This window comes from Malaclemys terrapin, chromosome 1 (assembly GCF_027887155.1).
Source record: "Malaclemys terrapin pileata isolate rMalTer1 chromosome 1, rMalTer1.hap1, whole genome shotgun sequence".
NCBI classification, from domain to species: domain Eukaryota; kingdom Metazoa; phylum Chordata; order Testudines; family Emydidae; genus Malaclemys; species Malaclemys terrapin.
Window position 1 is genome coordinate 318,818,364 of NC_071505.1, and position 24,197 is coordinate 318,842,560.

Here is a 24,197-nt window from a genome sequence, read left to right on the forward strand (position 1 = left end):
ACTTGAATATTTTATACAGGTCATTATTAATGAGTAATGTGGCACTTAACAATAATTAGGACACAAGAGGAAATTAGTTTAGCATGGAAACTCAGCTGATGGCATATTTTCATTGTTGTTGTTTGTACCTTGACTGCAATAGGAATACTGCTTTCACTTTTTTTTCTGGTGCCATCTCTTTTATTACATGATTAAATCCAAATAAAAATAAGACCCAAAAGATGGAGAAGAGACTCTGATTGGGGAGGGCAACAGGGCATAACCCCATGGCAGGTGCCCTGCAGGGCTCACCCCATGGCAGGATTGGGGTGGCCCGCTCCATGACAGGTGCTGCCACAGCAGTTTGTTCACAGTGATCCATGTCTTCCGGGCTCCTCCGCTAGCTGGAATTCACCTGGTTTGCATTAGGTGCAGGTGGGGGTGGGAACCTCAAGGCTAGTGGAGTCGCTTCTGGCTTTTAACAACTTGTGGTTTGGTCAGGGTACTGTAAATGCCCAGGGACTGCGTGACCATGCTGGTGATGTCCCCGGTGTTGGATGGCAGTAGGACAGTGTTGGAGTGCTTGGCCAGCTTGGAGAAGGCACTCACATACTGCTCAGCCACAGCCAGAGAGACGGAGGCGTTGCTGTTCTGTTGAATCAAAGCATCAGCCAGGAGCCAAAAAGCTTCTGCTTTGGCCTTGGCCTTGATCAGCATGGCACTGGCCTCCCCAGCAGCTTCTTGATCTGTTCAGCCTTCTTGGCGGCCAAGATCTGGACCTGCTTCCGGCCCTCTGCCATGTTGATGTCAGATTCCCTGGTCCCCTCTGACTCCACACTGCCACCCGTTTCCATCTCTCTGGCTCCACCTGCATATGCATTGACTCCTTCTTCTGGGGAGGCAGATGGATCCTAGATCTCATAGCGCAGCCACCAGAAACCCAAATAGTTCTGAGGCCTGGTTGATGACATCCACAATGCTGGTGTTGAGGGACTCCCATCCCACTCCTAGAAGACTTTATCCAGGGAGATTTTCCCCAGCTCAGACCTCATGGTGTGGTCTGGGCCAGCTGGGTCACGGCATACTCATAGGATCATCAACTGGCTGGTATTTACCAGCCTGGCCATTTTTTTTTTATGAATTTGCCAGTTGCCAGAAAAATAATTTAATCTGCTGGGATTTTTTTACATGGGTCTAAAGATTTGCATTATTATCACAATACACTGAGATATCTAATGTTAAAAGTTTCTGTGTCCATCTAAAGGTGCTGCAGTGTTCCCACTTCCGCAGTTTAAGTAAGAAAATGATGTTATCAATTTTATCTATATGTGTTCTCTCTCTAGATAGTATAGGTGGCAGCTGAAGGGAGGGAGGGTTGTGGAGTTGCCTTGTGACTGGGGGTTGAGGTTGTGGTGGGCTTGCTTTGTGGGGTGATGGGTGCTGTTTTTTGCTTTTCAAAGAAGATAACCCTACATACTCGGGGTCCTCCACCCCATAACTGGCCTTATAGGGGTCCATGATCCTGAGGCACAGGACACCATCTATCTGCAGGGTGACGTTATCCAGCATGATAGCTAATTGCTCCAGGACATTGATGATAACCCGTTCTTGAGGCCCTGCATGTACTGAATCTGAGCCAGAAGTGGGATGAGGAAATTCAAACCAGGCTCCAAGATGAGGTGAAATCTGCCCATTTGCTCCACCACCTAGGCCTCCTGCTGGGGCATGAAGAGCACAATGGTATTCATGGGCAGGCTGGAGGGGCATCTCTGTGGGGCAGGGACCAGCCATGCCCAAGCCCTAGACACCGGGAGCTCTGCAGCAGGATGTCATTCAGGTGTTTTTAAGTTTACATAAGAATCCACTTACTGGGTTTTTATCACAATTAAACAAAGTCTGTCTAAAATAACAATAAATACCAGCTCTTCCTATTCAGTTTTGCATCACTCCTAGGTTGAAAATATTTTAAAAGGTATGAAAAAATTAAATGAGTAATAGAAAAGCTTATCAAACAAAGTATTAATAATAAAGTACGACACAAACTCCTCTCTACAATATTCTACTTGTTACATTTTCTCTCCAACATGTCTAGAGATGTTGGTGCCTTGATTACTTGCTTGGGTACATTATTCAATTGCCAGATTGATCTCATAGGAATATTTTGCTAATGCCTGATTTTACTTTTTCCATTTTCTAATTTCATGTTTTTAGTCTGCATCTTACACCTTTTGTTCCACCCTGCATGTTCCACCTCTCAAATATTTGTTTTATCCATCTGCCATATGCAACTCAGTCTAGCCAGGACATGATTCAGTAAAGGGTGGTGGTACATTTAGAGGATGTCTGCATTTTCTTCCTGCTGTCATGTGGTGGTGTTTTGTTTCTTTTTGGGTTATTTATTTATTTATTTATTTATTTTTGTGCTACACCCTTAGCTTTATTTTAACTCAATTTTGTAATTAATTTCAATTAACCAGAGATATTTCAATATGCAAGTGATCAGAGCTCAGTCTTGCTCTCCTGCAAGTCAATGTAAGCTTTGCCATTGATTTAGAGAGAAGCAGAGGCAGGGTTTTATGTAAAATGTGTCAATTTATAATTGTTCATGTAGAAATAACATCTGAATGTAAAGGTTTTGTTTGTTTTCTGTTTTGATTTTGTTTGGTTGTTTTTTGTTTGTTTTGTTTTTTGTGTTTTGCAAGACAATGTGCACAAATTGTTGGAAAAATATCCTTTAAAGTATTGAGCTTTCCTCCATCAGTCACCAATGACTCTTTCCACTCTATGACACCAGTTTTCCACCAGTATGATTCTATGGAAATCAGTTGGTGTTCTAAAAATAAATACATGAAAAAAAGAGAGAGAATCAGGCCCAATGTGCATTAGGGGAAAGGAAAGAAAAACCCAAGTGTTTTTCCTAACCAGTTATGTCACTGATTTAACAGAGGAACATTGGTTTTTAGATCTGGAGATTGTTATTTTAAGGAAGTAGCTCCCCTGTGTTACACTGCTTACAGAATGAATAGCTTGGTGGTCCAAAATCTGTGCTCCAGTGAGGTGTCCTAGTGCTGTGCGGCCTGCTCAAAAGAATATCAAAGCTGGCATAATTGGCCATGGGATGATCACTCAAGTGACTTAAGCTTTCGTGGGTAAGAACCTCACTTCTTCAGATGCAAGAAGTGAGGTTCTTACCCACGAAAGCTTATGCTCCCAATACTTCTGTTAGTCTTAAAGGTGCCACAGGACCCTCTGTTGCTTTTTACAGATTCAGACTAACATGGCTACTCCTCTGATACTCAAGTGACTTAGACACAGCAAAGGGGCTTGTGTGCCAGTTCATTCATTGCTGTTGGGGTACAGCAGCCCATGATCAGGGGAGTGCAAAGGTAATCTTTACCTCTTCAACTTCCTCCCTCCGTGAATGGAACTGTGCACTCCTCAGAACAGGTGAGGAGCTAGCCCTGTATAGGATGCATATTATAAAATTGATTATTAAAGCTTAACAATATATAATGATTTTACAAATAGATTTAGGCAGTAGGGGAGAATGCTTTATTAAAGCTCAGACTAGGATAATGCTTAACAAATATATGTGATCTCAATAGATAAAAAGGGCAAAATTGATAAAATTGGAACAGTTAAATGGAAAGTAACATGCCATGGTAACAGTTCAAAATAAAAATACCATAGAATACATGATTGAACTTTTAATTTTATTTGTATATATATGTATGTTCACTCTTAGTAAGTAATTCTCTTTCTGACATAATGGATTCCAGCTGAGAATAGAAATCACATAGATACAAAATATTATGCACTAGCAGTGTCCTACTATCTGATCATGGGCTGCGATTGACGAGTTTTTCCAGGGTTACTATCATTGGAAAGCCCCTGTGACTTAGAGCGATATGCTTAAAATTCTGTTCACTCTTCCTTTTTTCTCCTTGATTGTTAACTTCACACAGCAGCAGTGAAAGCTCAGAAAATGTGTTACAAAACAGTCTCCACATTTTTTTAACTCTTTTGCACTTTACTTGATAACTATCCCTTCCTAATGAATTCACATTTGCGTGCATACGAATACGATAATATAAGATGTTAAAAGTAATTACCAAAAATTACATCTATTACATTCTCTGGATCCTTTAATAAATTTACACTATAGGGGGAATTGGTGACTTAGGGCTTGTCTATACTACAGCGGCTGGTCAATTTAAGCTACGCAATTTGAGTTACGTTAGTAGAATAATTCAAGTCGATGTAGCTTACCATTTGATGTATGCAGTGTAGTTATAGCCGTGTTTGTCCCAGGATAGTAGAGAGATAAGGTGGGTGAGGTAATATCTTTTATTGGACCAACTTCTCTTGGTGAGAGAGACAATCTTTCGAGCTACACAGAGCTCTTCTTCAGGTCTGGGAAAGGTACTCTGAGCATCAAAGCTAAATGCAAGGTGGAATAGATTGTTTAGCACAAATAATAATTAGCACAAATTCTAAGGGACGATTCACGATAGAGCGCTCTCCCATCGAGTGAGCATGTCTTCACTAGACCATTTCATATGGTCCATCTGATGTCTATTCAGTGGCCAATATGAAATGTGTTCATGTTTTCAGCCCTGTTTCTTAAAGGTGTCCGTAAAATAAAAACAGCACCAAATGCACCTAGGAGCACCTAAGATACCACAGTTTGCATTATTTGGCATCCTTACTGGTAATTTGAGTAGAGAGCATAGGGAATACATTGCTAGAAGTCATGATAGGGTTGGTTGAGGTACATTGCAAGTCAGTACTGCAGTTAATTAACATATCAATGTGGGGAAACGTATTCTGCTGCTGCCTGTGATGTATCTGTCCTGTAGATTAACAGAGTTTCTGGGGCTGTGACTCTGACACATAATGTTTCTTTTATATATTCCCTGTTTGTGGCCTCACAAAGTTGTGTTAGCTCCTCGTCCGACTCCTGGCACTGTCCAAGATAGCCATACATCAGTCCAGAAGCAGAAAACTTGACAGGGAGGTTATCTGTGATTGTAGAGTTTTACTTTTGTCCCTACTTGCCTCAAGTCTCTGGGCAGAGTTCCTCTGAGTGCTGTCCACTAACTCCTTGAGCTCCTTTTTGGAGCAGTGGGTATGTCCAAGATTCTCCACTTAGTGTCCCACTGTAGTACCCTCACATTGAACTTTTGACCCCTGATCCCTTTCTCGTTTTTATGATTTGTCAGCTCATGGAACCTGTTGTTTCTGAGCTCTGTGGCCCCTCCCTCAACTGAGGAGACTGGTCTTTTGTCCTAGGTGAGCTTAGACTCACCTTCTCAGAATGCAAATAAGATGACACTTTTCATGAGCACCACATTTAATTAAACTTTTCACAACATCCATCAGTACATAATAAAATGACTCACTGAGCTTTCTGAAGATACTATAGAACTCCATTAGCTCCTCATTTGTTTCAAAGTACAGTTTTAGTCTACCTTTCTTATTTCTAAAGCCACCCATGTATGTACTCCAGCCTACCTCGTGGACCTTGCTCATCCTCTTCTGTACTCACAAACAATCTGTAGTTTGGTAAGAGACCTCTCTGAGGCACCAAGAGGCTAAGGGCCAGATTTTTAAAGGTACTTAGGTGTCTAAAGATGCAGAAAGGCACCTGGTGGGATTTTCAAAAGCACCTAGGAGCCTATCTGCATCTTTAGGCACCTAAATACCTTTAAAAATCTGGCTCTCCGTGACTTGTCCAAGTCACACAGGACGTCTGTGGCTGAGTAGAGATTTTGCCTCACTGACTTTCCAAGACTGATTCTGCTCTAATTTAAACCAATGTAAATCTGGAATTAATAGAATTAACTGATGCAAATGAGAGGAGATGAAGGCTATCTGGGCTATTTTCTGGATCCAAGCCCTTTAGGCTGCATAAGTGGTGTACAGGTGCCCCACCAGAGTACAATTCCCTTAACACAGGCCTTTCAGTAGATGCTGCAGAGAATCTAGCCCTCGTCTTTCTACCCTTGCCTATACCCTATACCGCCTCATTTCTCTTTCTCCATTTTGACTCTCATGGTCACTCTGTTTTGCCATTTGTTTTGTTTTATATTTTGCGATGTAAAAGATGTGCACCTTCTATATTAGCTGGGCATGGGACTCTATCGTTAGGCATGAAACTGCTTGAAATTGACTGTTTAGAAGGAAGCAGCATGCTGTGCAGGACACAAGATTACATTTGCCTATGATTGTAAGGCAGGTGTACATTATTTGTTAATTGAAACCATTGTGCTGAAATTTGCTGTCAGTGCCATATGCTAACAATGAGGGGAAGGATGGTTTTGTGTCTAAAACTCAGGCGATCTGGGTTCAATTCCTGGCTCTGTCCCAGATTTCCTTAGCCTAGTCACTTAATCTCCATATGCCTTGCTTCCCAATCTGTAAAATGGAGATCACACTTCCCTTTGTCTATCTCAGCTATTTGTATTGTTAACTCTTTGGGGAAAAAAGGACTACTCCTTTGTATGTATATGTACAATAGTGCCTTGATGTCACTAATAGTGAATAACAAGCAGAGTCGGATTCATCTTTTGTTGGCACCAGTGCCCAGACCCTGGCCCTGCCCCCTGCTCTGCCCACAATCCCCCCTGAGGCGCCACCCTTGCTTGGCCTCTTCCCCCCAAGGCCCCACCTGCGCTCTGGCCCAAGGCCCCACCCCTGCTTGGTTACTTCCCCCCTCAAGAGATGACCTGCCCTCCTCCCTGAAGCCCTACCCCTACTAAGCCTCTTCCTCCCAAGGCCCAGGCTGCCGCTCGCACAGGCGGAGGGGACAGAGAAGAATGAGCAGGGGGCAAAGGGGTGGAGAGGAGTGAGCAGTGGGGAAGGCCTCAGGGGAAAGAGGCTGAGCAGGGGCTGGGCCTCGGAATGGAGCGTGGGGGAGCAGGGCTGTGGTCCGGATGCTGGACCCCCTTCTGAGTGCGTGCCTAGCACCATAGCGCCATTGTAAACCTGGTACTGATAACAAGGCTGCACTGATGATGGCAGCAGGGCCATGAGGTTGTGACTTTACAATAAGCTCTCTATAAAAACTGAAGTAAACTCTGTATGTGCTCATCACGTGATATTTTGTGAGAACTGTTAAAAAATATAAAAAGAGGAAAATAAATGCATTTGAGACATGAAGATCTGGAAAAATCTAGTAGTTTTTCATAGTCACTGAATTCAATCTTCTGAAAAGTATTCTCTTTTAGTCATTAATACTTCCATTAAGGTTAATAACTTGGTACCTTAACTATACTGTCTAAATCTCCATATTCTTGCAATCAGTATAGTTCAACCTCCTGAAGTTTACTTAAGGTACCTTTTTCTCTCCCCAATCAACTGCAGACAATATGTCTTGTAGAGAATCCATTCCTTTGTGAATTAGGTTTGGGTTATTGATCCCTGTGGTTATTGGCTGCATTAGAGCTATTTCCTGACTCTGACATGACATTCTGGCCCCAGTTTCATCAACATCAGCTCAGATTCATGGAGTCCGTCGAGCCAGGTTTCTTTGTAAGCATTTTAAATCTAGTGAACCATGGAATGTCCAGAATAAATAATGATGACACACAAATTGTCGTGTGCAATCTCTAGAAACAAATAGTGACAGCAATACACTGTGAAGCCCAAGTGAAATATGACTGCTTCAGAGCATTTCATTTATGGCTTTGCCTAATTATCATAGTAAGCAACAAAAATAAGTAAGAATCCAGCAAACATAAATTTAAATCATGTCATTACTACAGATTTTGACAAACATTAGGGTACATACCTTCCTCCTACAATAAATAGTGCTATATCTCTCAGAGAGAGGAGGGGATTAGGTCTACCCTCATTATCTTCCCTTAAGAGATTGCTAAGGAGTGAGAAGCAATGTAAAAACTTCTAAGGGCAGGTATACACTACCATTGGTGGTTGATCTAAGCTACGCAATTTGAGTTATGTTAGCAGCATAACTCAAGTTAACATAGCTTAGATCTACTTACCGTGGGATCCACACTATGCTATGTCGATGGGAGACGCTCTCCCATCTACTCCCCTTACTCTTCTCGCTCCGGTTGAGTACCGGAGTTGACTGGAGAGCAATCTGCGATCGATTTAATGGGTCTTCACTGGACCCACTAAATTGACCCCGGTGCATCAATTGCCGCAGCATTGATCCCCTGGGAAGTGTAGATGAGCCCTCAGTCACATTTATCCCTTGTGTAACTCTCTAGCTCCTTAAGATCCTCATTCAGCAAGGCACGTAAGTACCTGCCTAACTTTAAGCATCAGAGTTGGCTCATTGATTTCAGCAGGACTGCTCCCGTGCTTAAAGTTAGGTGCAGGCTTAACTACCTTGCTGAATCAGAGCATAAATGAATTGCTTCACCATGATTCAGGCATGCTGTATCTGAGTGCCACAGAACAGCTGTAAGATCCACACCTGGGTTAGTGGCACTACAGACTTCCTGCCACCTTTTGGTGGCTGCTGTACATGCAGCATAGGGGTAAAAGAGACTATGTCCAGGAGCAACTTTAATGTCCTTGATGTGATTAGACGTGGTGCAACCAGTCCACTGGTACAAAGGACTAGAGCACTGGTTTGTCCCAATTCTCCACTGCTGTGGTCTGAACCTGACAACTACTCACCTATCCAAGAGATTTTAAAAATTGTGTTTCTTATTAAATTAATAATTATCATGCATTGCATATAATTCATAGTGCCATTAGCATTAAAATATATTCGATACCAAGAGGTTGATATAATTATTTTTGTAATTTGTAAGAACATTGTTATAAATGGCCTGAGACAGCCACTCCTATTTGTGATGTATTGAAGACTGTACTGAAATTGTGATCTAGAACTAGATAAGCTCATGGAGGATACATCCATCAATGGCTATTAATCAGGATGGGCAGGGATGGTGTCCCTAACTTCTTTTTGACAGAAGCTGGGAATGGGCGACAGGGAATGGATCACTTGATGATTACCTGTTCTGTTCATTCCCCCTGGGACACCTGGCATTGGCCACTGTCGGGAGACAAGATACTGGGCTAGATGGACCTTTGGTCTGACCCAGTATGGCCGTTCTTATCTATCACTTTACATTCTCCTGATTCTGCTTGCAGGTCAGGGGCTCTGTAGGGAAGTATGCAATCAGGGTCTGGCAGAGTCAGTTTGTAGACAGACAGCCTAGAGTAAGTTGGGGTGAGTTGTGCATCTCTGTGTTTAGTACTTAGTATTAGTACCTGCTTCGTCTCTCTCTGTTTTGGGGTTCTCGTGTGGTGTTGTTCTGAATGCTAAGAAAGTAGTGTTACACTGCAACCTCCCAGCAAAAGTATTTATATTTTTGTCTAACTTCCCTGTATGTATGCCGTGAACATAGCATTGTTCAGGAGTGACCAAAGTGGAACTTGGTCATTCCTACTCTTCTTCTCCCTCTGGCACATCTCCCGGCTCCCATCCAGCTGGAGACTTCAGCTCCATATTCTGCAAGGAAAACAATTACCAGATAAATGTGCATGAGATTGAAAACATGTAATGAGAAGCAGGATGAGCATGGGATAAATCCAACTCATGTTTGAAGGAATGGGAATCCACACGGTCAAATCTGTGTTAGGATCTCGACTGTTGAGACTTTCATTAGAGGAGCTAAAAAACTGAAATCCCAGGAAATACACAAGACACCATAAAATTTAATGTATGGTACTACTACATGAAAAGAAATACAGAAAGTACAAAAAGAAAGGGTTAGAGAAAAGGGACTGGGATTAGGACTCTCCTGGGTTTTATCCTGACACTACTGTTGACACACTGAGCTCAGCAAGTCACATAATGTCTCCAAGCCACCATTTATCAGTCTGTAAAGTAAGTATAATAATACTTACCTTCCTCATAGGAATATTGAGAAGTTTGTAATTAATATTTCAAAAATGAGCAGAGGTATTTTCTAGGTCATTTGTTTGGCCTGCCACATTCTGAATCTTTCTTCAGAAAGTCAGCATTTTGTTGTTGGGTTGACATGGCAGATAATGATTCTTGAACTGAGTCAAGGCTTCTGTGAATCAAATCAATACTTTAGTAATCATGGATTAACATCTGGAAGGAAAGAGCTCCAACTAGTAGTGAATGTGCTGATGGCAAACTCTGATGAAGTTCTGTCTTTCAGAACTGGATAAGGGACTTGGGGAAAAAAATAACCCTTATGTTGAAGTGGGTCTTATTGCACTCATAATTGTAGACTTCAAAAGGCTAGAAATTCCCTTTGGCTACCACCCAGAATTGAATCCCTGTGTGTGAGTCCGAGGATGTCTAAATATGCGCCATGCCCAAGACTTTCAAAGGTGACTCATGAATTTGGTTGTCTCAATGCTTGGGTGCCCTACTTGATATTTTAAAGGGGCCTGATTCTTAGATTTGCTGAGCACCCAAATTCTGAAAATCTGGCCCCTTTAAAATGCCATAAGTTAGGCATCCAAAAATCAAGACATGCAAATCAATAATCACTTCTGAAAGATGGCCAAACTCCATGATTAATGCTCCTCTGCCTGTACAGATGGGAAAATTTGAAGTTAAATCTTGTAGTCTTTCCAATGTACGATGTTCCTTTCTCTGTGTTTCTTCCCTAGAAAGGACAATATAGCTCATCCTTTAGAAGAAATTGTGTGTGATGGTTGGAACTAAGTCCCCTTTTTAGTATTTCTTAATTACTTTTGTTTTAAACATGAAAGCATGTCTGCAAATCTAAAACCCCCTGGCCCGGCATAAGCAAGTTCATTATTTGCCCAATTCAGAAATGAACCAAATGTAAATCCTGTAACCATCAAGACAGGATAAGGGCATGTCTGTACTATACCAGCAAAATGCTCTTAGTGTGGATGCAGCTTATTCCCCCCCCATGCTTAGTGAAACAAGCTATTCTGGTAAAGATGCAGTTTTTCAGGGTATAACTGGATCTGTACTAGGGGCTTCTATTGGCACAGCTATGTCGGTCAAGATCACACCTCTTCATACCCCGGACCGACTTAGCTAGGCTGTCAGACGTCTGTAGTGTGGACATGATCAAAGTCATTTACCCAAGGTTACGCCGCAAGTCAGTATCAGAACTAGGATTGGAACATACTCCTGGTCTCCTGACTTCTAGTCTGATTTCTAGACCCCAGTGCCACCAGTGTAGCTCATATTATTTTGCTCCATGTTTCCCAATCTATTAAAAGGTGGTAGAGATATTTATAGTTTCATATTAACACATTCTAGAAATTACCAGATGGGTGAATATCTTGGCTTCTTTAAGGCCCTTGATTTTGGGGATAATTCTTCTTTCAGAAATGGTGTTTGGGGGATACTCGCCTACAAAGGGAAACTGCAAAGTTGAGATTGTTTTCCTTTTGGCTGCTCTGTTCCCTTTCTGGATGAGATGGTCTGAAAGTATGTCTCTGTTTAAAAAATGGAACATGTTTTTTTTAAAAATCAAGAAAACACACTATCCCCTGATTTATGTGCACTGAGACAGCAGTGGGCTTCAGGAGCTGAAGCACTACATCCTTTGGAGCCTGTCTGAACCCACATCTAACAAGAGGAATTGCCACTCTGAATTAGACCAATGATCTACCTAATCCAGTATCCTGCCTCTGACAATGCTCAGTACCAACAGCTTGAGAGAAAGGTGCAAGAATATTGTGAACTATGGAATAACCTGCCCAAAGGGGTAGTCCCTTTCTTACCCCATCATTCTGAGGTGAACCTATGTTCCAAAGACTGAGGGTCTATATTTCTTCCAAAACTCCTGTTTTTGTATTGAATCCCATGAAGTTTTTGGCCACTGTATCTCATGGGAATTAGTTCCACAGGCTAGTTCATTTCCCTCTTTATTCTTTTTAACTGCACCTCTATGGCTGATTGTGTCTGTATCCCTGGTTGCTCTGGTATCAACAGAAGTCCTGAGATTCTAGAGTCAGTACTGAGGACCTGAAAAAAAACCCAACGTATGAGACTAGGTAGCTATACCCTGGGGACAGAATAGATCATGCATAGCAGCATTATGTTCACCTGTTGTGCATAATAATACTGTTACCATGAGAGTAGAAGTTAAGTAATTTGTAATGTCACCTGAAGGCTGGGGTAGAATTTCAGCCTATAGCAGAGTTTTGCTATTTTCTCTGTCTTTCTTCTTCTGCTGACTTATCTGCTTTGCTCTGATGCTGCTGATCTGCCCTTTCTCTTTTCCCCTCCAGCTGTACTGCCTTTCTATTTATCCCTTGTCCTTTGGAACTCAATCTACCTAATAGTGCTTAGATATCAGGTTTGTAGGTGCCTTTCAAATACTAGAGATTGTTCAGGGTTTCAGTCACACGTAGTAGTGAACAGGTCATCTTTTCCCTTCCACTTTGTTTTTAAAATGCTAAATCAAGGATTTATAAACCTGTTTTAATTAATACTTGTTGTGAGTGGTTGTAGGACAGAGTGGCCAAATGGGCCACTGGTTAATTCGGATGGACTTCAGAGATTGGGCCCTCCATGACTGAAGCAGAAGATTAAAATCCACACTGGAACATTTGGCTTTAGGGCTAATAAATATCTATTAAGGTGAATAAATAACACCAACCTGCCTCCTAAGCTTGTAGAGTAAGATAATGCTGTACAGGGCTATATAGGTGCTAAATATTCTGATACTACAGAAAGGATGGTTCAGTGGTTAGGGTAGTCGCCTGGGATGTGGGAGACCTGCTTTGCTACCATTTTCCTGTGTGATCTTGGGAAAGGTGTTTAGTCACCCTGTGCCTCAGGTTCCCCATCTGTAGAATGGAGATACTAGCACTTTCCTATTGCAGAGACATTGTGGAGATACACACATTAAAAATATTGTGAGGTGCTCAGGTACTATGGTAATGGGATCTATATTAGTATCTTAGAGAGATACATATTGTATTATATTATTACTTGTAATATTTGGTTTGTGATTATTTTCTTCACTATTAATAACAGGGAGAAAGCACTGCTCGTGTTTGCAATGCACTTACCCATACCCTCTGGCTTTTAAGGCCTTCTCTCTTAAGTCAGCTCTACCCCCTCATTAATCACACAGGGGGAGGGTGATCATAAGACTGATTGAGGCTGATCAAAGATGATCAAGGATGACCCAGGAACAAAGGCTCAAACAGTCCCCAAACACTCAATCCCAACTGACCCTGACACTTTAAATAACCTGAAAGAGAAAGAAAAACACAGACAGCCAAAAACCAAAGAGCCAAACAAATTCACTAACCCCAAGATTAGTACTCGCACCTTGTTCGTTCAGCAGGGTCATCTCCTTCTTCCCCTCTCAAATTCTCCTGTTTGCAGTCCCCTGTTCACTAGCTAAAGTCTGCACTGATTCAGCACTGCATTTAAACATGTGCCTAACTCTAAGCCTGTGGTTAAGTCTCATTGACTTCAAGTTAAGTATGTGCCTGACTTTAAGCAATGGCTAAGTGTTGTGCTGCATAGGGATAGATGTCTGAATCAGCCTAATGGCCTGATAAAGCTTACTGAAGTCAATGGAAGCATTGACAGGAAAAACACAGGAAATTAAATATATCTGACTTTGTCTTGGTAAGTGATTGTAATAGAATTCTATACTTCTTTTTCAGTAGATCACTGTTGATGTTGTAGACCAGGGTAGCAAAGAACAATTACTTTTCCAATTCTCATGGATTCTTTAGAGAAGTAATCATCTTGCAAGAGGTGACAGATGAAGAGAGAGTTGGACCTTGTACATACAATCAAGTAAAGCGGCAACTCAGGGATTTTCTGTTGCCTAGGACAGCTTTTGTCCTGTAAACTAAAAAGGAGTGAGATACATTAAGAGCCTTATAATGAAGATAAAAATGTAACTCTGTCTAGTATAAAGCCAACTACAATGCAACTACATTAAACCCCTATTATAAATCATCTTTGTTACAGCACATTTTACAGCAATCAGAAAGCTTCTCTTTCTTGGGTGGAAACATAAGGAGGGTGCAATGTTTCAATTGCAAATCACATTCTTTTCTTTTATGAATCAAACGGAGGAAAATATATAAAGTAAAATACAAAGAACATTGAAGACACTAGAAGAAAGTCTTAGATGGCAGAAAGTTCACTGAAGTACTAACTGGGAGTAAAATATATGAAACCTTTACATTTCAGCTTATTAAGTAGATGAATGCAATGTGACAGCTATCTCAACTGAAAAGAGTGAGAGAAAACATTAGAAAGGCTGAATATTGATATGTGAATATTTGAAAGGCTTGTCCTATCAGTTTACAGCACAAACTTGAGGGATGAAGGGGCAACATTCAAAGGCTAAAAATGCCATCTCTCAGCAGTAAAAGAGCAAAGGAATAAGGAGAATTCAAAGGATGACAGTAGTTGGATGAAAGCCAGTCATATAAAGATATCAGCACAGAATACTAGAAGAGACTGGCGGACATCCCAAATCAATTAAAGGAGATTACTGCAGCAAAGGCAATATACTTATCTTCTGAAACCTAAATGTAGATAACACAGCTTAAGAGCAGCTAAATGGAAATGAAGGGAAATGTTAACTAAGGAAATGAAAAAAATAAGGACATTTGAATTGTAAAATCACGGATGGAGTTGATCAAAAAGGTAAGAGCAATGCAGCCTGATAAATTGTGTTTGACACTGTTATGAGAAATATACAGGTTCTCAAATTGCCATTTATAGATTTGTGTCTAAGAAAGAGGGCATGGTACATATTGAAAACATCTGGATCTGCAACTCAAATAGACTGCCACTTGAGGATTACAGTATTCATGAAAACCTACATAATGGTGTAATTCCCCAAGAGAATAACCTACTTGAGCTGTGAAATATTCTTACCAAACCATGCATGTCTAACATCTGGATTTGCATTTTTTAATGACTAGTGCATACTGGAGACTAACCAAAAACCGCAGAAAAACCTGTGTGTCCATGAATCCATTCTGCTCATTACTAAGCCCAATGACACTTCCGTCACTATTTAAATAAATAAGGGTTTTGGAGTAAAATCAGCAAGTCGCTGCTTCACATTCTTGGAGTGGAAAATGAGCACATAGGGTATCTTAAAACTAGTCTGAAGTAGCCTATAAATGCAGTACTTGATACTCCAACATACATTAATCATGAATTCTACATATATGGGCTATAATGAGTGGCCAGTGGTCATGCTGGGACTATCCAGGTCAGCAGAAGGGCAGTAGAGCAAAGGGACTCCTGTTAAAATAATATACAGTTTATCTGATTGTGAATAATTAACTTAAATGTCTGGGATTCAATCCTTTAAGTCATGACTTCTTCCACTGAAAATATAAATTCAATCTCATCACAGTTTATTTCTTCCCTTTCCTATCTTTTAACCCGTTACTGATCCATGAGAGGAACTTCCCTCTTATCCCATGACTGATAATTCCTAATACACTAGACCCTAGTGCCTTACCTAGACAAGTCACCAGACCTACTTGTGCTACTTGCACAGTGCAAAAGGAGCTTAAAATGGCCACAGTTTGCTTCTGCTAAATTCCTCCTGTGTAAAGGGAATCGCCATTGGTATAAAGTAGGAGGAGACGGCTCTCCTGCATCCTACACCAGCTTTGGTGCTTGACTCTGCTGCCTCCTCCACTGAAGCTGCTTTGTCCAATGTAAGACGTGGGGAAGGGGCAGGTCTCGGTGTGTCGTGGGAGATGGAGGGGTAGGGTGGCTGAGCAAGGCTCTGCTATAAAATCATAGAATTATAGGGTCTGGAAGGGACCTCAAGAGGTAATCTGATCCATCCCCCTGTACTGAGGCAGATTAAATATACCTAGATCATCCCTGATCGGTGTTTGTCCAACCTGTACTTAGAAACCTCCAGTGACACAAAGCTTCCTCAGTAACCTGCTATGGTTGATTACTTGCTGGCACAAGATCTATGAGGGATCTTGGCCAGCAAAGGGTCAGAATTGGTACCAGATGGGAGCACCAAGCAGAGAACATCAGAGCTCTGTGAATGAGTCCAAGGTGCCTTGAATGCTGCCCAGAGGAACTCTGCTTGGAGATGCGAGGCAACAAGGGACAGGAAATAGGTCCCACAGTCACAGAGCATCTCCCCATCTTGGCCAGCACCAAGAGGTGGTTGATGAGGAGGTCTCCATACTTTGTGAAGCCACCAATGGGGTGTGCAAAAATGAACAACTGAGGGGAAAAGTGCCTCCAGAACCTCAACAAGAGGTTTTGGAGGAGCCGAAAAGGGCTGCAGCCTGGTGCACTATAGATAATGTGCATCAGGATTTCCCTGTTACTGCAGAATGGGCAAGTGTCAGGAAACTCTGTGAACACATCCATGCTCAAGGCTCTGTGGAGCAGCCACCAACTGATATCCTTGGCAGGCTGTGGGACCTGGTTGGGATATAGGGTGGCCCACTTGGGTTCGCCACCCTCAAGAAGTGGCAAGAGGTCCCACCACTTAGTATTGAGGCAGGACATGAGGGAGAGGAAGTGGATGAGGCGTGGTTCAGAGATGGACTGGCTAGACTTAGGTTGTGCATTGCAGAGCAGTTGATTTAGGTGGTGCATTGGAGGTAGTTAGGGGGCTCACGGTACAGGGACCTGATGGCAGGGACCCACTTGAGAGAAGAAAGAGAAGCGGGGCAAGGTTGCCCTCACTTCCTGGTGCACACAATGGTGAATGCATGGTGTGGGCAACCATATACAAAAGCCCATGAGGAAACGAATAACTCTGTCTTGAGAGCAGGGTTTGAATAGTGTGCAGTAAATAAGGCCCGGCACCACATATTGAAAAATGAGCATAAAACAAAATATGCAATAGGTGCCATGGGGTCCACCCAATCCCTCAGACCATAGTCCAGGAGGTCTCCAGCTCTGATGATGTCAGCCAGGACCAATCTTCGGGGCACCGAGGTGGCCGCCATCACCTGCACAATCAGGCATGGATTATGCAGCAGGGGTTCAGGGAGGCAATTTTCCCCCTCAGCGGCTGCAACAGGCCTATTTGCCAAGACAAGCTTCCAGGTCCTGAGGAAGTCTTGACAGGAGACTGACAGCTCATAGAGATCTCACAGGAGACCCCTTCATTTAGTGCACAGGATGGACCTGTTCTGGCAATGGAGCAGGGTAGGGTAGTGAAGGAAGTTGTTGTCCATAGGAGCCTTCTTCACTGGTTACAGAAGTTGGAAGGTGTAAGTGAATGAGGCAGGGACTTGCGGGAGGAGAAAGGGCAGTCTCTTGGTTAAAACAATCCAGTGCTGCCTTAGAAAACCGGATTCAAGCCTATGTGCCACAAACTTCCTATGTGATGTTGGGCAAGTCACTTAAACCAAACTTGTCACAGGTGGTCAGTAATTGTGTCCCCCTCAATTTCTGGGTACCTGACTTGAGAAACACTGGATTCTGATTTGCAGAAGTGCTGAGCACACACAGCTGCAATTGAAATAAATCAGAGCTGTGCTTTAAACATACCGTAGTAAGGTCCTCATGGGCTAACTGGGTTACCCTGTGTATAGGGGATGGGGCCATACTCCATCCCTCCATACTAACTGTTTGTCAGTGAGAGGAATTCCCACATTTTGATGTGATGCAGGTGGATAAATCAGCAAATCCCCCAGCCAGCAGTCCTGTCAGTAAAGCGTTATTTTTGTTGTACTGAGTGGTTCCTTTACGAGACATATAACATACTAGATAATGCTAAGTACTCTGAAAAATCAGATCCTAGGTGTCTCAAATTGGGCAACCAAAATTAATGGAAATTGTTGACCTTAATCACTCTCTGCCTCAGTTCCCTATCTACAAAATAGACATAATAATACCCCTCACCTACCAGCGTGTTGTGAAGATAAATTGATGTTTGTGAAGTGGTTGGGTACTATACAAAAGCCCATGAGGAAATGAATAACTCTGTCTTGAGAACAGGGTTTGAATAGTGTGCAGTAAATAAGGCCAGGCACCACATATTGAAAAATGAGGATAAACCAAAATATGCAATAGCTGCTCATTAAGTGAGGATTATCCATCCTCTGCACTGAATGAGGCAGGAGTCCTGTGAAAATATAGTATGTGATCATGTAACTAAAAACTGTATCAAAATGCATATACACAAGGGGGCTGAACTAAAGTTGTGGCAGCAACCTTAATGCTAACATCTCCTATCTTTTGATGCTGGACTTTGTAACTTTAATGTGTTTTTGTGTGTGTATAATAAAAGATGAGATGAGAAGAAGAGACAAGAGAAATTTTTGTCAGAAGCATCTGCAGCAGATATGATGATTTTTAAAAAATGATAGAAAAGGTGTGTGCATTAACAATACAGCTTTAAGGTTCTGCTGGAGGGGATGATTTTGAGGCATACCAGGTTTGAAATGTTTAATTTCTTCATGGAGCCATAGGCTCAACTCTAGAAAGGGTTGGCTCAGTCCTTCATCATCAAGGTAGATACATTAAATTCCAAATAAAGAATCTGGTGACCTTTTCTTTGTGGTCATTAAAATGTCTGCAGTGATTTTTATAAGCAAACACAGGGCTTGATTTGTGTAAAATTACTCTCTTTCTCACTCTTGCTCAATATGCTGTTTGGCTCTTACCCTTCAGTCCAGAGGCCAATGCTGTTCAGCATTTAATTTAGAAAGTGCTTCAGTATGAAGGAGCTAGATAAATGAAAAATATTTTTACTGTACACTCTACTTAATGGGAACATACTCAATCAATATGGCTGCCTTGTTGGGTTGTCCCCCGCAAAACTGATTTAGTTAGATAGTGCAAGGTTATTAGCACACTATTAACATAAATTCTGCTTAAAGGGAAAGTATTTAACTAGTGCCAGTTTGTTAACTTATGTATAACAATGTGTTATGTGTATGGAACTGTGAAATCCACTCTGCAGTATGGGTCTAGTGGATAGGCAACAGGAGTGGGAGATAGGAGACCTGGCTCTATTCCCAAATATGCTACTGAACTGCTGTGTGACCTTGGGCATGTCACTTCATCTCTCTGTGTGTCTGTTTGCCTTCGGTTTTCCTTCACATCCTCTGTTTGTTTTATCTATTTGTAAGCACTTTCGGTGGTGGCTATATCTTACTGTGTGTTTGTACCAGGCAGCCTTTAGGTATTACAGTAATACAAGTAATAATTGCAGCACAAAGTAGCTTCTTCAACTCTGAGGCATCCGAAAGCTACAAATAAGATCATTTTAAAGCTAAAACCCTAGACAACATTCTCAAGTGCTCGATTTTAAAGCTGATCTCAAAAAAACCCCACACCTGGCTGATTTAAAATATTTATTTTAAGTATTCTTGAAAAGAATTGACTTGCTACATCCTTGTCTTGGTTTGTGCATGACTTAAAAAGCAAGTCAATTCTGAACATTCTATTGTATGTATTGTATCGTAACGGACTGTATAAATAATCTTGTTTGTTTTATAATATGTGTTAAATTAATTGACAAATCTTTGATGATGATGACGATGATGTAAACAGAGAGCTATTTCAAGGCATAAGCACCTGGGGTGGAGTTTAAGATGAGTTTTCAGCTTTATCCCTGTATTTTTATTGCTTGAGTTCTTGACTTACCATCTTGTAAGCTCTGTGGCCTGAAGCCTAGGAGAGAATAGAGGTACTGTAATTGAGTGAGCTCTCTAATGTCATCTGCTGGAGAGCAAGGGGAGTTGACTGAGTGAGGCACTACCTCATTTAAAAAGAAGAACAGGAGTACTTGTGGCACCTTAGAGACTAACAAATTTATTAGAGCATAAGCTTTCGTGGACTACAGCCCACTTCTTCGGATGCATATATCTCCTCAATATATGTTCCATTCTATATGCATCCGATGAAGTGGGCTGTAGTCCACGAAAGCTTATGCTCTAATAAATTTGTTAGTCTCTAAGGTGCCACAAGTACTCCTGTTCTTCTTTTTGCGGATACAGACTAACACGGCTGTTACTCTGAAACCTACCTCATTTAAAATATCAACTGCCAGTAGTTTGTGAACATTGGGGGATAATTTGATAAAGTTTTGTATTTGGGACACTTAATTTTGAGCATACCCTGTTGGGAACCCACCTGGGCAAAGCCTGGACAATGACTGGGTATGGGGTCACCTGATGAAAACTGATGTTTGCCAAGGTCCTGCTAGTGAAGGCAGGGGGCTGGACTCGATGACCTTTCAAGGTCCCTTCCAGTTCTAGGAGATAGGATATCTCCATTAATTAATAAATACTTAATTATTAATTAAAGGTGGTGTAAAAGGTCCTGGCCAGAGCTAAGGGGCTTGGTGCTGGTAAAAGTGCTTTGGGTAGAAGGGACTCTGAGGGGTTTCTAAGACTACTGATTGTCTTGCATCAGAGAGAGCTGAGTAAAAAGCTGTAAGTGCTTTATGTGACCAGACTTCACCAGAGATTTCAGTTGTCTAGCCAGTGGCAAACAAAGGTCAAAGACCAGCAGCAGTTCCAGTCACCTGAGCAGCAGGCAGAGCATCGTAGCAGTTGGGTCCAGCCATAACACCCAAAGCAAAGAGGAACGTGGATTTACCCAGAGGATATAGCTTCCAGCAGGTGAGCAGCAGAATGAGAGCAGAGGAATTCACAGCAACAGTCTATGTCAGCCTAGCAACTCAGGTGAGGCCTCACTGTCCTACTTGTTGAAATCACTATAGCAGATAGGTGGTAGAGCCCCAGAACTTCGTTCTACGAAACAGGAACCCTGATTTTCCTGGACTCTTGGAACCACAAGCTGTGAGTGAGAAAGTTGGGAACCCACAAACTGGGAGTGGGAGGATGGGAGGCAGAAGTGCATCAAGAACAGGAGTACTTGTGGCACCTTAGAGACTAACAGCCATTCAGGGTCCAAATGTTTGGGACTGTGACTTATGCACCCTGAGGTAAACGATGGTGGAAGGTGTTAAATTGTAAATATTTGTCCCACTTCACACTGGTCTTTCCCTTTTCTCCGCTCCTGTCCCCCAAAGTTCATTTGTTTAAACCTCTCTGCTTGCCAGTGGGTGCAGATTTGTCAGGCCAAGCGTTTACAGGTTGCCAGATTACTGGGTAGGGGGCTTGATACAAAAAAAGCGGAGGCGAATCCCTTAAAATAAGGACCCCGCCCTTCTTATGGCAGGTGCACTGGCAGAAGGGTTACTATCTACCTTCCCAACCCTGCTCCACCTCAGGCACGCTGCCATGGGCACTCAGAGGGTGGCCGCCTAGCCCTGACCCCTCGCCTTGGCACAGCGTGAGGGGCTCTCTGTGGCCACCAGGGGACGCTGGGGGGGCTTCGAACCCTGCCCCATGGCCATGAGACCAGGCGGGGCCAGCTTGGCCACTAGACGGCCCAGTGAGCCGCAGGCACTAGCTGGCTGGAGCCGCCACCCTGATCCCCTCAGGCGCCCCCTGGCCGGCGCCGCCTTCCTTCTCCGGCCATAGCTGGCCCCACCTCTCCACCCCCCGGCCTGGCCCGCCACGCTGCCTTTCCCCGGTCACTGCCCCTCCCGCCCCCAAGGCCAGAGCCGCCTCCTTCCTCCCCCTGGAGGAGCCGCCGCCGCCGTGTTCTTCCTCCCGAATGACACGGCAGGAGCCCGCTCCCTCCAGACATGCTGTGCGCTGCCCGCGCCTGCAGCGCTGCACCGGGGGCTGCCGAGCCTGTAGGCACCAGCTGCCGCCGCCGCCACCGCTGAGCAGCAACTTCAGCAGGAACAGGCAGCCCCAAGGCTGGGGTCAGTGTGTGTCTCCGGGCTTGGCTCAGCCCAGCCCGCCTGCTCGGAGCCCAGCTGCAGCAGCGGCACCTTGTGATCTCCTGCCGAGTTAGGGGCACTTCGCCAGCCTCTGCTGCTGCCGCTGCTGGTGGGGTGTGGGCTCGCCCTGTCCTTCCCCTTGCCGTATCACCTGCCGAGCTCGGAAGGCAGCGATCCCGAGCAGAAAGTTCAGCAATGCAGGAAGTTTGGGGGCAACTCGGAGAGTAGCTCAGGGGCTTTTGACTCAGCATCCAAAAAACCACCCCACCCCATAGGGGGAAAGAGGTGAGGGAGGCTTCCTTGGAGGAGGGAGCCGGGTTTCTTTGGGCAGATACGGTCCCCCTCACAGCGGATCCCAATGCAACTGTCCGTCCGCCTCCTTCTCTACGTTGTAGTCTGTGCAAACTTTTGCAGCCGTCAGGGCACCACTGCCCAGAGCGGATCTATAAAAGCCTTGCGATCCTCTAATCTCAGGCGAGATGGTAAGTCGCTCTCTTGTTTCTTATCACGAGTATTTACAGGACTAATGCAAACCCAGTGGCGAAACTCCCCCCCCCCCCATCACCTGCCCCATTCGCTTTCAGACGTGCACCTATTGGGAGCCCTCCTCTCTGTACGCTGTACCTAGTAGTGCATTGCACTAGATAGCTTACTAGTGCTTAATGTACATTACTGAGCCTAACCCTATGCATAGCTTGCCTAGGTAGAGAGAACTAACATCTCTCCAGGTGGAGGTGCTGGACTAAGAGATGAGAGTTGTCCCATCTGCTCTTCCCCTTCTCCCCCATGCTGTTTGAGTGGGGTGCTCCCACTGCAGCATTATTTGGTAATCACCTGTAATTCCTCGTGTCCCGGGACGCCCAGGCGTAACTGAGGGAAAGAAAAGAACCGCTGCAAACTTCTCAGTGTAACTTCAGGAGGCTTTCTAAGGGCTCACTGGCTCATGGAACCTGCACTGTTAGTTTTGTATGTTGCACCCTCTGACTTGTCTCTAGATTGTAAACTTTCAGGGGTAGGGTAAACTCTTCTTTGCTGCCTACAGTACCCAACCTATATTGGGTGCTGCTGAAGACAGACAATAATCATAGTCTGAGTTTTTGCTTCTTTTTGTGTCAATGGCGGTAGCTGATTCAGTGACAATAAGCTGCCTAAAGCTGACTGGCTCTCCTTCAAAACCCCTGTCTTGGGGAGGTCTGATTTTTATAAACACTTTGATGAGAAGACTTGAATAGTTAGATTTTAAGATTTTCTTGTTGGATGGTTTGTTTATTTTTGAACCATGCAGCTGTACTAGAGGCCCCTGTTTAATAGACTCTCCGGTGAGATTCCCACAGCCAGGTTGTGTATGTCTGTGACTTTTTCCTTTAGGAGGGCGACAAGGAAGATAAGGGAGTGAGAATGCAACAAGCAGCGAATGAAACCCAAACAGTGAATACAACTAGTGCTATTGCTGCTGCTTCAGGGGTTTCCAGCTGCAAACAGCTGTGGCACATCTCTCCACAGCTGCTATTTGCTGCGGGAAGCCCTTAAGGCAGTAGCATCTCTAAAAGGTTTTGGGAACAGGTGGGGCTGTATCAAGTGTCCCATTGTGGGACATTTCTTATGTAGTCTCCTCCTTCCACCTCCCCCCCGCCTGTTGTAATGGATTCCTTCAAATTAGCTGCTTTTTTATGTCTCCAGCCCCAGGCACTGATTACACATTCTTTTTCTAGAGGCCACTTGTGCAAACAGGGAATGGTGGCAGCAGCTTTTTCCAGAAGTCTGTTCTTTACAACTCTTGGAAGATGTGCCCCGCCCTATATGTGCGCAGTATCATAGTGACACACTTGTCCAACTAGCTGTACCTTCTTCCGGATCATAAAGTGATCTGGTTGAAGGGAATAATGTACATCTATCAAGAAAAGCAGCTGACCCTTCTGAATGTGCTCATGTGACTCTAGAGTCATCTAGTGATGAATGTTCATAGGAGTGCGCCACTGAAGGGAATTTAGTGAACCCTGCTTGTTCATAATAAAAGATAATAATGGCAAAATCTCCTGGTTTGGGAAAGTTAGTTAGTTTTTTGACTGGGATGCCACAGTCATTCGGATTGTTGCCTCTCATGTAGTTTTGAGTATGAAGTCCTGCTTTTAAACATTCCATTCTAGCTTCTTGCTGATAGAAATCCAAGAATGCAGGTAGACAGTTCTTTCTTGTGTAAAAAAAAAAAAAAAAAAAATAGTAAACAGAAGTTAAGATGACAACCTCTTTCTGTTGGCTGAATTCTTTATAGGCCGATCTTTAATATTCATTTTCTAATTTGTCCAAGATCATGCTTTTTTATATGATTTTATTTTTTGTTGTGTCGTGAAGTGAAGTGAAGTTTTAGTTAATTTGGGGAAATATTTAGTTTAGGCCTCTTCTGTACAGCTAGGCAAATGGGTTCTGGAGGAGGAAAAAAGCATATAACTGAAACTCTTTCTATCCCTGAAATCTAAT

The 24,197-nt window shown here is 43.2% G+C and overlaps 1 protein-coding gene and 1 pseudogene across 3 annotated transcripts in view; one reads left to right on the forward strand and one right to left on the reverse strand.

The window, feature by feature from the left end:
* Positions 1-379: 379 nt before the first annotated feature.
* LOC128830485 (stomatin-like protein 2, mitochondrial) lies at positions 380-1,772 on the reverse strand (annotated as a pseudogene).
* Positions 1,773-21,501: 19,729 nt separating this feature from the next.
* PDGFD (platelet derived growth factor D) overlaps positions 21,502-24,197 on the forward strand; it is a 180,277-nt gene continuing 177,581 nt past the window's right edge. The window contains exon 1 of one of the 3 annotated variants that reach the window (XM_054015567.1): positions 21,502-22,201. In XM_054015567.1, coding sequence (XP_053871542.1) covers positions 22,078-22,201 — 124 coding nt within the window. In that variant the 5' untranslated portion in view covers positions 21,502-22,077. The remainder of the gene's footprint in view (positions 22,202-24,197) is intronic. The other 2 variants (XM_054015568.1, XM_054015566.1) reach the window with 2 other exon arrangements.